Source organism: Eretmochelys imbricata, chromosome 6 (genome assembly GCF_965152235.1).
Source record: "Eretmochelys imbricata isolate rEreImb1 chromosome 6, rEreImb1.hap1, whole genome shotgun sequence".
NCBI lineage: Eukaryota > Metazoa > Chordata > Testudines > Cheloniidae > Eretmochelys > Eretmochelys imbricata.
The window spans coordinates 52,079,296-52,097,216 of record NC_135577.1 but is presented as its reverse complement, the minus strand read 5'-3'; the positions used below and the strand labels follow the sequence as shown (position 1 = coordinate 52,097,216).

Here is a 17,921-nt window from a genome sequence, read left to right as displayed (position 1 = left end):
TAATAAACAAAGTCCCCAAACAATAAAACCCCACCTCAGTACAAACGATTGTTATATGCATGAAACTATAATGCAAATTAATTACACATGTGGCACATGACATCTAATATAGAATCACTTTTGCAGATATAAAATAATGGCACGGCTTCTGTAGGAGAGATTGCATGCCACCCTATCAAAAAACAAAAACAAAACCAAAAACCCCTCCAAAGAAGTCAAGTCATGATATCCTTGCCATACTAGATACTGAAATTGAGTAATCTGGGAAGGAGATGGCAGATTTCCCCATTAAATATCTGAATAGGTATACTCCTGTTTAGAGTAAGAATTCTAATGTGTAACATGCCAAAGCCTGTACTTAAAGAGGTCTTTTCAGAGACCCTATGTTCAGCTAGGACTCAAGAGGTGAAGAGGCCTTGTTCTGAACCTCTGCTTTGATCAAATTTTATGCACAGTGCCCATTTCAATGCATCCTTCAAGAGACCAACCATTCTGATTTACAATGGCTGATGGAAAACATTGTCAAAAACTACTTCAGGAATGAAAAATGCCTGAAGGAAACAGATCTCCCACAGCATAACTGAGTTATGTATGTTCATGACAGGATGAGAATGTTGACATTGGACCATATTTACTGATGATGTAAACAGGTATAACTCCATTGACTTCAAAGCGTATGATCATATTCAGCCCACGAACGTGTGACTTTCTATGTGTGAAACATCCCTGTTCAGTGGGCCAGCACATATGCCACTTAAGCAGTCAAAATAAGTCACGCTTTGCTGGCCCTCTTGCACAAGGGTGAATTTCATCAATGTCAATCTGCCTGAGAAAACTTACCATGTTACAGTATGTCATTAAAACAAACACTTACGGTGAGCTGCTAAAGATCTACATTGAGAAACACAACCTCAGCAATCTCATGCATAGTGGTATGAATAAAGCAAAATATTAGACAATTCTAGCTGAAATTTTAACTGCTGAAGTTTCTTTAAAAATGAATTAAAATAAATGACTTTAGCGGGCTCGTCTCAGTTCATTAAGGATCCATGGTCAGTGAATGGGACTATTTTGCTTAACTGACTAACCATTTAACAATTCCCATCCCCTGGTGCATAGGGTCCTCATTGATCATAATTACATAATGAATTGTTTTTACTTAGATTTTTCCTTAAAGTGAAGTTGGATAGACTATTGCTGGTAATTCAATTTCTTGCTGATAATATGTACAATCAATTCAGTGTACCTTACTGCACGCCATCTTAGTTTACACAGATACTTTACATAAATGGGGTGTACAAAAGGGAGGGAAAGATGAGGCAATGCAGCTGCAGCTATTTTATGTTGTTTGAATAGTTTTCTTTGATCTTTATATAGTTTTCCAATTTCTTGTTTCAACAAGTGAATAACATTTCTCTTGGCATTTTTAAGAAGCAGAGATTAAACAAAAAGATGGATGAAATGGAATCCAAAAGAGAACATCACATAATTTTAATTTGACTGTTAAAATATCAGCAAGATAATGTAACATGCAACAAGTATGGGGAAAAACAGGTTGTGCTAAGCTCAACATCTTACGATAATATCTGAGAGCAGGGATAGATAGAGCCCTATTCTGTAAGAAACAAAATATTGCCATCTTGTTTGATCATTTCCTACTGCTAGGTTTTGAAATATGTGTTTGAGTTGTGGTCACTGCATTTATTTGTCAACTTAACTAACAAGGTTCACTAGGGAACTTACTCAAAATATGATTGATCGGGGAACAGCAACAGACAGTTTTGAAACTGAAGGATAACTGCACAGATTGTTAAGATAATAAAGAACAGACATTTATTATGTATCAGCTCAAGTTTTTGTATCTTTTCCCACTCACTCCAATAAAAATTATTGGCATTATATATCCATGGGCATTTAAAAAAACAGAGATAAATAGTTTTGTCCTTTTGGGGTTTCTCATTGTAACCCTAGTTGTAATCATTCTAAAATGTCACAGTTTGCCTATACCTGCAGATCCTGAATGCACCTGACAAACTCCTCAGGGCTGGAAGGTGATTTTAAAAGATTCTGGTGTAATACAGACTCTACCAAAGCCCTTTTTTTCTTTAACTCTATTTTTCTCTAGACATTTATTACCATAAATGCCTTTGAGATGGAGTGACTAGATATTTCTGTATTTTCACTTAGTGAAGGTGCTGCAACTGGGGAAAATATGATTTCAACTAGCATCCCTCCTTACATATAAGTGTCTTCCAGGTAGGAAATGGGAACTGCCAAATTTATGCAAGTCTCAGGCACTTATATCAGAAAGCAATGTCAATTTTTAAAAATCTGGACCTGACTTTTAAAAATATTAAAAAGAAGAATAAAATGTACGCTTAATTATGCTCAAAAGACATCAGTAGCACATTGCATCTGTGAGTTCCAGGCCCAGTTCCATGTGATTTTGATTTCCCCAACTCTCGATCTACAAGATGGCCCAACACTACTACATCCCAGTCTTCATGTTAGCTTCTTGCTGATTTTGCGTTTCATCTGTGGTTAGGAATTCATCACATGGTCCTGTTCGATTATCTGGCTGTTCTTTATGTACCAAGTGCACCATTTCTTGAGATTTGCTGGCTTCTCCATTCAGTCCACCCATCTTCTTGTCTGACACTGACCCTTTGCCATTGTTAATCACTAGCTTTTTCTTCTGCCCACATCTAGAAAAAATAAGCAACACAAATGGAGATTATGGAACTGGGAAGCACAACATACAGAGTAGATTTTCTAGAAAGAGGGGAAAGGAAATAAAACTTGAGTCTGTCAATGGAGAAAAGCTAAAATATAATACATAAAGCTTTTGTCTTTAATGGATATATTAAGTTTTTCAGGTGGGATATCCAAAAGTATCCACCACTGCCCTTATTCTACTCCCATCGACTTAAGTGGGAACACAGTTCTTTTGACAATCCCTTCCTTCATATATTGCTCAATTATTTTTAGAACTAGGTCTGAAGGTTCAACATTTGGAACTGGTAATATTTCAATCCAGGGTTCCAACCTATCTACAGTTATCTCAGAGGATCATTTTTTCTCTTCTGTTCTCTTTTTCGTGTGTCTGGACTAGAACCATGCTGACCATGCTATGGAAGGGGTCACAATGCTATCATCAACAGTTTAGCTTGTTAAAGGCTATATTGAGGATGGAAAATAAAGACTGGGCTTAGAGATTATGCCTCAGATTCTTAGCTGCATCCTGGATGCAGCTAAGGGTGAGGTCACAAGTAAGTCATCTGAGGCTTTCTGATCCTGGGACTGGTTCTATGCTGACCAATCCCTCATGTAGTTCTGAGCAGCCTTAGTACAGCTACAAACTATACCTGCAGACTATGGCCCCAAGGGGTTGATATGTCAGCTGACATTCATTATAATGCATCAGAACTCTGGAAAAAGGGGGTGGGAACAGTCACTGCTTCCCCCTAACACACCCCTGTGTTATGCTGTAGGAGGAGTGGCATAGAAGCGAGCTGTGCTGGTTCTATACCATTCAGGGATATCTCATGGAGCTGATTAAACTGGCTTTCTGGTTATGATGCACAGTTAAGTATAAGATGTGCACAGCTAAATATAATTAATTAAAGACATACACACGCAGCACTATTCTTTGAAAACAACTACAATGTTTCTGCAAACATCTTTTAAAATGCTTCCTGCTTTGGCTAAGTGAATTCCATTTGAACTACTAATTTGGCAGTTAAATTATTTCTCCATCTTTAGTTTGAATCAAGTATATATATATATTTTTGCCAGACAGACATACGACAGCTGTTTTAGCCAAGGTGACAGAGAGCAGATCCGCCTTGTCTCAGTTTCACTATGTTTACTTTATGCAACACATGTGAGCAAATTCAGCCCTGAATTACACCCACACAACACCAGTACAGAAAATAGTACACAGTAATGGGATTCCATGGGATGTAAGGCAGAGCATAATTTCTTTCCAAAATGATATCTAAACTGTGCTGCATCCCATCATGGATTGTGGAGGGAAGGACCCTCCACAATCCATGAATATTGTGGAGGGGTTATTCGGACTAGAAAGGTGGATTCTTTACATAAAATATTCATTCATTTTGTTGGGGCTCCACAAGCCATGCTGGGCCTTGGGTCACACTGTTTCAAAATATAACCCAGGTAGGAATCGTGAAAAAAGGAAAATTTAAATAAGATAAAGCTATTCCCTATTCGCCAAAATGATCTACTTCTTTGGTTAGAATTTCTAAGACATTCTGTGTCACATAAACCTCCCAACTAGAGAGGCTCAGTCTCTTGAGCAATGAATCAAACATTTCGGTGCTTTAGGCAAGTCAAAGATTTCTTGTGAAAATTGGATTCTGAAGCATTACAATATATACTTCCTGGGCCCATCCTGACCAGTGTGTATGAGGAGGAGACTGAAAATATATGTGATTGGTTGGTTAAAAGTTCAATTAAGTATTGGAAACACATCATAATTTAGCTGGTCATTTAAAAATATATGTGTGAAAGCCTTCCAAATTCTACTTTCTAACTCTCTAACAACCCACTCACGAAACCCTCAGTTTACTTCATCCTGCTTTTCAGCAAAGATCTCACAACAAAGTTGCTATTGTGAGATCATAAATTACTATTTTCATATTTCTAAGACTTATAATTTTTGGAAAATAGTCTACAGTATACTTATCAGGTAGTATAAATGACTAAGTAATTAAAACTAATTTACACTTGTCAAATAGATGAGCAAAAAGTTACCCATGGTTTTTTTTTGTTTTTTTCTTTTTTAAAGCCCTGTATTTATTAACGTAAGGCCTGATCCAGTGTCCCTTAAAGTCAATGGAAAGATTCCCCTTCACTTCAATGTGTGTTGGAGCAGACCCCTACTTTCTAGTTCACAAAATTTTCCTCCCAGTCAGTACAAATTAGCAGGGGGCTGTGTGCGTGTGTACCCACCTAGTGTTATGCTGTACATATCATTTAAGTCCCTGAATTTCATAGTTAAAAATATGTTTTTAATCAAAAAAAGTAGTTCATAATTTATAGCTTTCTGATAGAATCTGTCCAGAAATGAAACAAACAATCTGTATTCGATCATGGATGGACCTGTCTGTTTCTGTGGTGATTTGCGGGGCGGGGGGGGGGGGGGGGGAGGAGGGGAGAAGGCAGTCTCAGCTTTGTAGACATAGCAGAGTGACACAAATCAATAAACCATAACATTCACACTATAATTTCTAGATCAACTAACAAGAGGGAGGTTGTAGATTCTTGTGTGTTTTACCATGTGACATAGTCTAGAGAAATTGCTACTCTAAACTATCCAAGGAGCACATTTAATGTGGATATAGTCATAGGACCATAACCTCAACTGGTGTAAATCGGCACCACCTCTGTTGACTTGAACAGAACTATATCATTTTACACCAGCTGAGGACCTGACCCTCAAATCACAATCTGAGTTCACCCAATTTGTACTTCTCTGCCTCACATAAGCCTGCTTTAGTCTGGTGCAGGATCTAACCAAAGGTTCCCTCCCTCCAGCTTTAATTTACACTATGGTATCCTGCTAGTGGAGATCACATTTCAATGGCCAATCTGGCTATATCTCCTCCCTATTAAGCATCACTCACTTTCTTGGGCATACAGGCCCCAGAGGCGAAGTAATCAGTGCTTTCGAGGAGGGCCAGTGTAAACCAGGAACTAATTTAGCTCACTGTGTACTATGACAAAAGTGTATGGGAATATTTGCACTGATGAAAAGTTCAGGTTTAAAATAAAAGTCGCAATTTGTTACTAACAAATATTAGTAACTGTTCTGTGGTTTACTAAGATAAGAAAGACAGTCTTGTGTTTAGGACTTAGAATAGGGAGACCTGGTTTCCACAGACTTCCTGGTTAAACTTGGGTAAGTCATGTCACCTTTCTGTGCCCCAGTTTCCCCATCTGTAAAATGGGGGCAAATAGCATTTATCTATCTCACAGTGGTGTTGTGAGAATATTTTCACTAATGTTTGGAAAAGCATTCTGAGATCCTCATATGGAAGGTGCTGTAGAAATGACAGTATAAGCTAAAAAGAACAAGGAAGAAAAGTAGTGAACTTGACACTGCCAAGGAATATTCTGAATACTTAAAAGATTTCTCCTAAATTATTAGACCCTTTGCTTACTACAGGGTTTCCCTCAACCACTCCTAAAACAAAGGTCAAAACCGTGGCTCATGTCAGCCAAGATCCAAAGGACCTCCTTCTCCCTTCTCCCATTCAATTCTTCTCCCAGTTCCAGCTTTCTAACTAAAGAACCTTTCCTCCAGCCCTCAGCACCAGCTTCAAATTCCCCACAGCAGAACCCCTTTATAGTCTGCTGGAGGGGCTAGGGAATTGATTCTCTGCAGCTGATCCAGCCAGGCTCACGGCAAACTCCTGCAATCAGGATTGGCAGCTGTGACCCTTCCTTTAGCTAGTGGGAGCAGGTGAATCCTGTCTCTACAGTCCTCTGGATGGGGTGTATACAGCTTATCACACAGAGTAACTGTACTCTTGTGGCCTATACAATGCACATCATCAGCTTATATTTAGTTAACCTGGGGACCAGCTTGTTATTTACTGTACATGCTTCTGTTCACATCCATCTAGCATATTATTAACTTTCATTAACTTCAGAAGAAGCAGGATCAGGCCATTAGTATGTAAGACACAGAGAGAAATTATTCCCTTACTCTGCCATGCATAAGTTCAGTTTTTGTCACTGTGAAAACGAACAATAATGACCCACTGATTTCAATAGGGCTCCACCTAAGTGCAAGGGTTCACTTCACAGTGCTCAGCACAGGACCAGAGCCTCAAACTTCAGCAAGTCTAATAACTACTGTTTATTACAAAAGAAGAGGTGTGCTGTTCACAGAGATTGCCATTTTGGCAGAAACTCTTCTCTGTACTTTTCCAAAGCTACCAGAAGCTTCACAGATGTCCCAACAATAAAGACAGCAAAGCAGCATGCTCTCCAACAATGACCTCCTCTAATCAAAGCTAGAAATGGGCTTCCTTACCTTCTCCGACTGTTGACAGCAATGCAGACTGCCAGAATCAATGTCAGTGCCAGAAGAGAAGCCACTATGATCAACCATTCTGTGGGTGGAATTGGGAAATAATTTATCTTCTATTCTAATTTGCAATTTGACACAATAGCAGGAACTTGGACACTTTTGCATTCGTTTACAATACACCTCTCCTGTTATTGTCAGGGTTTTTTCTAATATGCAAGGATGTAAATATAATACGGTACTAACACAAGAGTGTAAGTAATACTGTGCTAAGATATTACCGATAGTTACCGAGCATGTGAATGAGAAATACATTTAATTATGCGCATGTCAAATTAAATGAAACTGTCGCTGACTGTTAACATCTGGAAACTCTATACTGTGAGACAGTGATTGGGCCTATAGCGAGGGAAAGGATTTACATTAGTTGTTTACTTCTTCAGTGGGAGAGAGGGGTCTGGTTTTGAGATATCTGAAACAATATGCAGAGATGACTTAAAAGCAGAGTGGAGGGTCTACATTTTTCTTCATTTTGCCATTTAAAGTGAGATCCTAAACTTTGCCCTCCGTTTTTGGTTTCAGAAAAAATGGATCATACCAGCAGCAATATGGAAATATGGAAACAGCATATTTTGGCTTTTTTGTTTGTTTGTTTGTTTCCAGTAAATAAATTCCCCTACACTGTTTACAATCCAAACATTGCATCATAGAGCTAGTACATGAGAACCTGACATTGACTGTAAATTCTGAGCCTTATTCTGAATCCATTTACCCCAGTGTAAATTGAGAGTAAATCCACTCCATCAATGGAGATGTAAGTGAGATCAAAATTAGGCCCAACAGTGAAGCTACTTTTATGGGATCACTTCCATTGATATTGTGTTAGGCATGATACAATGGGAGTAGAATCTGGTATGATATCTTTCTAACACATAATCATACACATTGTAGACAATACATTAGAAAAAGCATCTGTGGCATATGCAGAACCTCCCAGTGCTCTAGATCTCTATTTTCACCTTTCCAGCTGTCCTGAATATTTTGCTTCAGAGCTGACAAACTGAATTCATTGACAGGAGTGTGGATTAGCTATGATCTCCCGTAATAACCTCTTCATTTCCATTTCTTTAATTCTGTGATCAGCCTGCCAAAGGCAATCGCTTCAGATACCAACCTGGTATTTGGGCTGATCTCGGCTGTGAAGCTATTTTTGGTGATGTGACCTGTCCAGATGGATTTGCTCTTCTGCCACCGTGTTTGTTAGTTATAGAACCTAGACAACAAAAACATCCATTATGACCAACAAGCCTAGAGGATACTTAACAGGAAGCTATACACTACAGACTTGCCCTTTCACAATTAAAAGGATGATATGACTACAAAGTTCACCTTGAGTCCAGAAACAAAGAGTTTACCCTGCAAAATCTCAGACTAAAGTAGCATAGAAAAACATTGCACAGCCCACAGCTCATCAAAATACGTTCATAATCAGTATAACTAGGGCTGGCCTCATTATCTTGAATAATATGATTCATTTTTCTCAACAATAGCATGTTGTTGTTTTTGGGCAGTTTTCACTTTTCATCATGCTACTGTTTCATGGGTTAAAATATGAAGCTGGTCAGGAAATTTCCACGGAAAAAATGCTGTTTCATTGACATAAAAATGTTTTGCAGAAATGTATTGATTTTGATGAAATTTCTGACAGTAAGGTTTCTGAGGTCCAGGAAGGACTGTCTGGTCAATTTGAGAGAGAGAGAGAGACAGAGACAGAGAGAAATTGAAATCATGACCTTTTTGATCCAAAAATGGAGGTTTCAACACAAATCTGTTCCATGAAAACTTTCTAAACGTTTTGTTTTCATTCCAATATGCAACAAAAACACATTTGAAAACCTCAAATGTTCATGAAACAGAATTGTCATTTACTGGCCAGCTCTAAATCTGATAGCTACTATCATGAAGAGGTCTCAAACATCAGAATGTTGTTTCTAATGAAAGGATTGTCTTCTGCCACAAGCAGATAGATCCCTTTGTCTTTTTATCACCATCATGCAGCTACAACTTTTTTCTGGCCTTATATTGGATGGGACTCTGCCCTTAAACAACCAGTGGATATGCTGTTGGACAAGGTGTTAGGTACTCTCTCCAATCAGGCCAAGCACGCGGTCCTCTCAGCATTCTCAAAGCCTTCTGTCTGGGGAGCAAAAGAAGAACTGGATGTACTAGGACCCAAGTGATTCCATGATTTCATGAATCAAGTGGAGTCAGCCACACAGCAATTTACTGATCAGAGTAAGTTTATAATCCATGCTACATGTGGATTTTACATTGGTATGGGTTAGCCAAATCAATCTGTAAGGTCACAAACATTGCTATATTGACATCAACTGATCACACTATAGAGATAGGTCCAGTGGGTTAAGCTTGGAGCAGGTATCTCTTTCGTGCTGAACCACGACATCACCGTGTCGGTTGGTGTTGGTTTTGTGAATGGTCCTTCTAGACCCTAGGGACTCTGTTTAGGTATCAATATGGATACAGTTCTCAGAATTTTCATGTTCCAGAAGTGAAACCCTCTGGAAGACAAGTTGTCTTGACATTGAGTTGTGAAGTTGGATTAGGTCTGCAATTCAACCATATACCCCCACTCTGACCTATTTCTCATAAAATAACATTTGCTGGGCCATGCACCGATCAACTTAATTCTTGAGTATGGTAACATCTTGGCCATCTCTATCCCCACATTGGTGCCAATTTCCAGTCAAGCCACCCCGCCACATACACCTATAAACCCTTTGAATGCCTCATAGATTCTCCCTTGTCCTGTTTAAACTTTCCCTCACCTTCAAGGCACTTCACGACTCCTCTCTGGCCAGAATCTCTGACCTCATTTCCTAATAATAGCTGGCAAACACAGAGCTAAGAAGCACATTTTTTTCTTGCTGTTAACAGGCTCTTCGTGAAACATCCAGATGTTTTTACTTATGTCTGATGGGCTACTTCATGCTATCTCATGGGAAATTCATAGCTCAGCACCAAGAACTGAGCACTGAATTTAGCAACTGGGAGATCTGACCTGATCTCCAAGAAAACAGACAAAGATGGTTAGACTATTATGGTGGATTGTGTACCCACAGACTTCAAGAGACATAGTTACCTGATCAAGGGCCCTAGCATGATATTCCAACCCCTTTGAACTAAACAGCTAACTTTTGTTTAGCAATAAAGCCCAGATAGTAACTAAAGATTTTAGCTGTCTAGAACTATATTATCAACACCACAGAAATATTCACAATATCTAGGATTCAACTATGCAACTTAACATCACAGTCCCAGATTATCCACTCCATAGGAGACACTTGCAGTAAGTAGACAGACAGGGGCTCTAGGGACCTCCGTGAGGTTCACCTTATGACTTCTTAACCACATTCTTTCTTTGTGAAGAATCAAATATGTAGTTGGATTTCTTCAGTGCATGGTTTCACTATCCCACTGTGGCTTTTGGGCAAAAGATCAGTCATATGTATGATGTCAGACCACAGCTGAACATGACTATAGAGGGAAAGCAAGTCAAAACATGAGGCATAGCAGACTGAACAAAGAATTTCTTCAGAATGAGCCTTTAAATATGTTCTATTAACACGTGAAGTGAACTTTCTTTGTCATCCCATTCATGCTTCACAGGGCCCATCTTATGAAAAAAAGACCTTCCTTCCCTCCCTCAACGTGTGCACACATTTTCCACTGTGGTAGAGTTGTGACCTAGCATTCGCTCTGCTTTGCTATGATGCCACAGCACTAAAAGAAACAGACACACAGCATGCCATGCCGGAAAAATGTTGGGAAAATTTGGGTCTCATGAACTCCGTTGCTCCGTTAACATCACATCTTTGATTCTGCTAAGAATCTAAGCAGATGATCCCAGAAAGTCACCTCAGCACCAGCTCTGTCAGATTTTACATATTCAAAAAAGGAAAGGAACCAAACCCTTCTACACAGCGTCGAATGTACACACAGTAAATTAGGGAGACAGCCTAATAAAATGGGGGACTGGAAGTCAGGACACATGAGTTCCCCTTTGCAAGTTACACATTTAAATATTACGAATAGAAAAATAAAATAGCAGTTTTCAAAAGATATTTGTTAAATTTATAATACTTGAGGCATCTAGACTCTACAAAATTTGGCCTGTAAAGGCAGTTTTTTGATCTGGTTTATTTTGCTGAGTTTGTATCATGTTGTTCATTAAGATCTGAAAAGATGAGGGCTGGGTTCTGATCTCACTTAAACCAATGTAAATAACACTGCCTCCACCAAAGCCAATGGAATTATGCCAATGTAAAACTGGTGTGAGACGAGAGTAACATCCAGAACCTTTAATATAACCCAGCTAGAGTCCAGAAACTATAGAAACGAAATCAGTGTGTCTCCACTGTAGAACCAACTCATTTTTCATATTCAAAGCTCCTTTCAAAATCAAATTAAAGAGTTCATTTGATGCAAATTCTAACTCTTTTAAACTATTAATGTTTCATGACTCTCTTCTAAAATACTTTGATGACAGATGTGGTATTAATACAAGTTCATATTCTTGGTTGTGTGCAACAAATGGCTGTAGATTGTTGGACAGAGTCTCTGCTGGCATGTCTGTATTGACTTCTGTGGAGTTATACCAGCAGGTAATTCGATGCAGCATGAATAAGAAGGTGTACCATTTAGGAAAACCTTAGCCTCTGGGTTGATAATTTAAATGAAAAGTACATTTGGGCACAAGGAAAGCCTCTTAATTTTAAAAAATAATTACTTGCATGTTGCAACATGGAACAACAAAATTCACACTGTGATCAATGCATGTTATTTCTTTATGCAAACTAGCTCTATCAGAAACAAGCTTTTAAAACTGAAGCAGCTGAGAAATGAAAAGCCTGTTGCTTCCTAGCACCCGTAGATGTCAATAATCACTGATGGGTTACTTAACAGCAAAAATTACTGGGGAGGGTGGAAGCCATACTGGAAATTATCTTCCATGGTACATGTCCATAATATCAGGAGGGTGGGGTGAGGGCTGGCTGGACTAAGTGTTACTTTGCTAGCATTCAAAATAACTGCCGTTGGATGACACAGAATAAAATAAATAAAATGATCAGGAAGATGGAACAAAATGTTCTGTGGTTTGAGTCTCTAGTATAGAAAATACTATCTCCACAGCTTGACAATGGAACACTAGCAATTGCAATCAGATGTTTTCTCATGCATTTATTTCTCTGATGTTCTAGAGAGGTTCCCCAGAGTTGGTGAAAAGAAGAAATGCTACTCATCTTCTCTGAGAAGAAAGATTGCTGGAAACACTAGAGTTAAATCATCCCACTCCACATAGTTAATTAAATTAAAACACTTAAATTAAAACAATTAAAACACTTTCTCTTTCATGTACATTGGTAGGAGGCTATTTTCTAGCTTTCAAAACTCCAGTTAAAAGAAAAAACTTTTGGATCATAACATGTCCCCCAATACTTTACAAATTTACCTTTATATCCAGAGACATTAAAAAAGGGGTGAAGGATAAGATACAATTATTATAATTCATTGTTCTTACTGGTGGCTGTAGAAGCTGGTCCTCTGCCATGACCACTTTCAATGTCAGAAAAAACTCCAGGTATCAAATTATCAATGGGATTGTTTGTGGGATATTTGTCTTCATTATCCCCTCCAGGTTGAATGCTCGGTGCCAGTGGATCTTTAGTTGAGTCTTCATGTTTGATACCATCATTGGAGACCACTGCTGTTATAATGATGCTTGAATCAATTTTAAACTTAATATTTGTAGAACCACCACCATTATTTTCCTCTACAACAGGCCTTGATCTTTTACATTTTTATTGTGTTTAGAGCATAAGAAGAGCATAAGAAGAGAAGGTATTCTGCTTTCTTTCACATTGTCACTGGTTTCTCAACTTTTTAACTGACACCCTCTTGCTGTTCCTCAGGGTTATGATTTAATTTAGAGCAGTCTCAGTGACAATGGACACAGAAGCAAGACCACCAAAAAAATACAACCCAAAAAAAACAAACAAACCCAAGAGCAAGAAGCAGCCAGGAGTGATCGGGAGTGATTACAGATGCTGAGCACTGGAACTATGTCCAATAAATATGGCAATTATTTTTTCTTTAGAAATTTCACTAATTTCTTTTATGTTCTTGTCCTTAAGTGATACTGCTTAGAACAGGCTTCAGTGACATAAAAGACGCATGCAACATAAGAAGGTCTGATGGAATGGCATGGAGCATTTATGATATTGCAATTATTTTGTAAAATCCTGTCCCTGATCCTCTAGACAGTGCTCTTCTATAAAGAGGTTACTGGTGAGCCACAGGAGCAAGCCAACAGAAAATCTCACCAAAAACACCATCACCGCACCAGATTTATATCCCACAATTACAAGCGCACCAGAATATAAACTCAGAGATGATAATCTAAAGGTTAACAGGAATGCAAGATCAAAAATGAGAGCGCTTGGCATAACCAAGCTGTACAACTTGCAAAATGATAGAGTGCTAAGAAGAATGATGATTAGAACACCTAGCATTACCTAAGGAGACAAGAATAGCCCTCATGTAAGCTCATTATGTACCAATCCAACAACACAAAGAGGAAACTCTTAACACAAAAAGAAACAAGTCAAGAATAAACTAAAACAAAAAATAATTTCACAGTATTACAGAAATTTTTGATTAGCTGATTTCCTGTAATCAGGTACAACAACATGCCACAACTTATTAAGAGTTATCAATAGACTTTTAGCATATTATAAATGGTGAAATAACAATTAAAATGATCTCATCCAAAAAAGAAGTAACAAGACTATAATTTATTATTCTTACTGGTACCTGTATGAGAAGATTCATTTTTATGTTCAGTTTCACTTAGAGGAATGATTCCAGGTAGCACATCATCCCTAGAGGTAGCTGTGAGATACTTGTCTTCATTGCCCCAGCCAGGATGAACACTGTGCAACAATGGATCTTGGGTTGAGCCTTCATGTGTGGCACCATCATTGGAGACCACAGCTGTTGTAACGATGGTGAAGCAATTGGGAACTTAATATTTGCAAAAGCACTAGCCACGTTAGTCTCATCTTCAGTGTTTGCCTCTATGCCTGGCCTTGCTCTAAAATTTCTGCTGTATTTAGAGTATCAGAGGAGAGAAGCACAGAATGCTTTTGATCCACATTTCTCACCTTTTCAACCAATACTGTTGGATTACTGTGGTTTAACAGAACCCTAATGATAATGGACATGGAAGCCTGAGCAGGGAAAGCAGAAGTATCTACTTGTCTCTGGAACTCAGGTCTGATCTCAGCCAATGGGAGAAGCAGTCAGATAAGCTCACAAATACAGCAGCACCTCACCAAATTTATCTCCGTAAATCAGAATGTCGTTAAAGCACAACGAGACAGAAAATATTTAGGCTGCTGGTAGTACAGGATTAAAAAAATGGGATTTTGGAATTACCAGGCTCTATGTTCAACATATGTCTAGCAACCTGACCTGCCAAGACATTTAGGGATTTCCCCGGTTTAGGTGAATCCCTGGTCATCACAGAATAAGGAGAAAGCAAAATATACGATCAAATTCAATTCAAGTCTCAGATTCACAAATACATTTTTGAATCTTATTTTCACTATTCAATATGGTCTAGTCAGCACACAGAAAAAGCTAGAGGAAAGTTCAATATACGGACCCAGAAAAAAACAGAGAGAAGAACATTTAAAAAATAAAAATTTTTGTTCACCTGTTTCCATGCAATAAGGTCAAAAAGATATACCAATGCACCTCTTTGCTGAGAATTTAGATTTCCAACAAGGTATGAGAGTGAATAAATCGTATGCAGAAGAAATAATGTCTCATTACACACAAGGTGGTAAAATGAATATAATTCATTATTCTTACTGGTTCCTGTATAAGACTCATTTTCATTTTCAGGTATGACATAATCCCTGGAGGTATTTATGGGATATTTGTCCTCACTGCCCAATCCTGGTTGATTATCTGGAGGCAGGATTCAGTTTTATATTTCTACTGTATTAAGTTTGTAGGAGAAGGAAAGCAGAGACCTTCTATTTTGCTCCACATTATCATTGGTTTTCTCAACTTTTAACCAACACCATCTTGCTATTTGGGCACTATGATGTGGCTGAACTTATCCATGCTGATAACACAGATAGATGTCATGGCAAGAAAAGATATAGCAGCCACAAGTTGCCGTTGTAATCCAAGTCTTAGCTCAGTTACTGAGTTTGAGGACTGACCATTAATATGACAGTGACCAATAATTTTCTCATTTGGGATTTCGCGTTTACCTATAAGTTATGTGTGAATCTTATTTTTCATTATTCAGCAAGCTTTAATCAGCATAGTCAGAAAAACCCCCAATCTATCACCTCAGAAAAATGCAAACAAGAAATCACAACCTAGGAAATTTCAGACAGCTGATTCCATGCTAATGATTATCACAGTACCACTCTAAACCAAATTTTATCAATAGACTTTCAATAGAGTATCATAATGAAATTACACAGATGTAGAAGTAGTGTTATTCCTTCCAAATAGGGAGTAAATGGACTATAGGGTGGGATTTTGAAAAGAATTCAGCATTGGTCAAACTCTTCTCTAGTCAAATAGTAAAACTCCTACTTATTTCAATGAGAGCAGATTTAGGTCAATGCAGAGTGCTTTTGAAATTCTCATGCATAATTAATTATTCTTTTTGGTACCTGTATGAGAAGATTCCTTTTCCTGATCATTTTCACTTGGAGGAATAATTCCATGCAGCACATCATCCCTAGTGACATTCGTGGGATACTTGTCTGCATTGCCCCAACCAGGATGAACAGTACGCAGTAGTGGATCTTGGGTTGAGTCTTCATGTTTGGTCCCGCCATTGGAGACCACAGCTATTATGATGATGGTGAAGCAATTGTGAAATTAATACACACAGAACCACTCTATATTATTCTCCTCTTCAGTTCTTCTCTGTAAAACAGGCCTCGTCCTTTTATATATTTACTACACTTAGTAGTATAGAAGGAGTATAAAGGTTTTGCTCCTCTTTATTATCTCAGTTCAGAAAACTGTCCCACTGACATCAACAGGACTTAAATTCACACTTAAATGCTCTTCTGACTCAAGATACATCAATAGTTTTCTAAACCTTTTTACCAGCACCATGCTAATTTTCAAGACTGTATCCTGGCTGACCATAAACGCAGTGGAAATGGGCACAGAAGCAAGAACAACAAAGAAGAAGTAGCTCCAAGAATTTGGTCCCATAATTCAGGTTTGATCAGACACTCAGAATGAGGACTATGTCTCATTAACAACAACTATTAATTTTCTCTTTCAAGATTTCACTGTTTTATTTAGTTACACTCCCTCCAGACAAGTACAGTCTGATCACGGGTGGGAGAAAACCTGCTTCTGTAACATAAAGGGCACATAACAACTTGTAAGAAAATGATGGAACGAAATGGCCAATATTTAATTTGATATCCTGCTGTATTTAGGTGGTGTTGCAGCAAACATGTCATCATGTGCTTATTTGACTTCAGTGAGAGACTACTCACATATTCAAAGTTAAGAATTTTCTTAAGTGTTTGCTGAATGGGGCTTTAGAGCATAAGAACAGAAAAGCAGAGAGGCCTTTTTATTTTTGATAACATTATCACCATCCCTGGCCATGCTCCTGTTCAGGGGCAATGTTTTCAACAGAAATCCTCTGACAACAGAGGTAAAAGCAACAGCGAGAAGAGAAGAAATAGCAGTATCAGCTTGCCTTTGTAACTCAGGTTTGAGCTCAGTTACATGGCATGAAGACTGAATCACAAATATGGCAGGGTAGAATAATTTTTCTTTTTTGGGGATTTCAGTGCTTTATATATATTACAGTGCTTGTCTCCAGACAGGCAGATTCTGACAATTGAGACAAGCCATTTCATTTCAATTTTCTCAAATAAATACATCTGATGAAGTGAGCTGTAGCTCACTTCAGCTTATGCTCAAATAAATGTGTTAGTCTCTAAGGTGCCACAAGTACTCCTTTTCTTTTTGCGAATAGATACTAACACAACTGCTACCTGTCAAATATATGAGTTATTTTAAGTATTAATTGAATTGTTTGAACTAATCCTATTCTGATTACAGTTTATCTCGTTGATATGCTCAGGGTTTAACTGATCACCATATTTGGGGTCAGGAAGAAATTTCCCCCCAGATCAGTTTGGCAGAGACTCTGAGGGTTTTTCACCTTCCTCTGCAGCATGGGGCACGGGTCACTTTTGGTTTAAACTAGAGTAAACAGTGTATTCTCTATAACTTTAAGTCTTTAAATCATGATCTGAGGACTTCAATAATTTAGCCAGAGGTTATGGGTCTATTACAGGATTGGGTGAGTGAGGTTCTGTGGCTTGAGATATCCAGGAGGTCAGACAAGATGATCATGATGGTCTTTTCTGGCCTTAAAGTCTATGAATCTATGAAATGTTTGTGAATATCAAACCACATGACACAAAAAATAGTCAATAATCAATGGCTATAAGTCACATGGTGTTCTTTCTGTTTCCAGGGTGGATCACAGAAACTTTCAAATGGTGGGTCAAATGAATAGCAAATAATAAATGTCCAGTGGGAATTTTCAGGTGAATAATTATTTTTGCTAACATTTGTTAATCCTGGTTTATTCTATTCAGCAAGCACGGAGAAGCCAAAGAAAATACCAACACCTTTAAAAACCCAAAAGAAAACACAACAAAATAATAAACTGAATAATCAAAATAAGCCAAAAAACTGGAAGTTTTGACCTGAT

At 38.1% G+C, this 17,921-nt stretch overlaps 1 protein-coding gene across 1 annotated transcript in view; it reads right to left on the bottom strand.

Annotated features, from left to right (window-relative positions):
- Nucleotides 1–1,476: 1,476 nt before the first annotated feature.
- Nucleotides 1,477–17,921, bottom strand: part of CD44 (CD44 molecule (IN blood group)) — a 94,265-nt gene continuing 77,820 nt past the window's right edge. Inside the window, exons 16-21 of the mRNA XM_077819965.1 lie at nt 15,835–16,014; nt 13,949–14,128; nt 12,657–12,842; nt 8,232–8,330; nt 7,064–7,142; nt 1,477–2,705 (exon numbers count right to left, since the gene is read on the bottom strand). Coding sequence (XP_077676091.1) covers nt 2,489–2,705; nt 7,064–7,142; nt 8,232–8,330; nt 12,657–12,842; nt 13,949–14,128; nt 15,835–16,014 — 941 coding nt within the window. The 3' untranslated portion in view covers nt 1,477–2,488. The remainder of the gene's footprint in view (nt 2,706–7,063; nt 7,143–8,231; nt 8,331–12,656; nt 12,843–13,948; nt 14,129–15,834; nt 16,015–17,921) is intronic.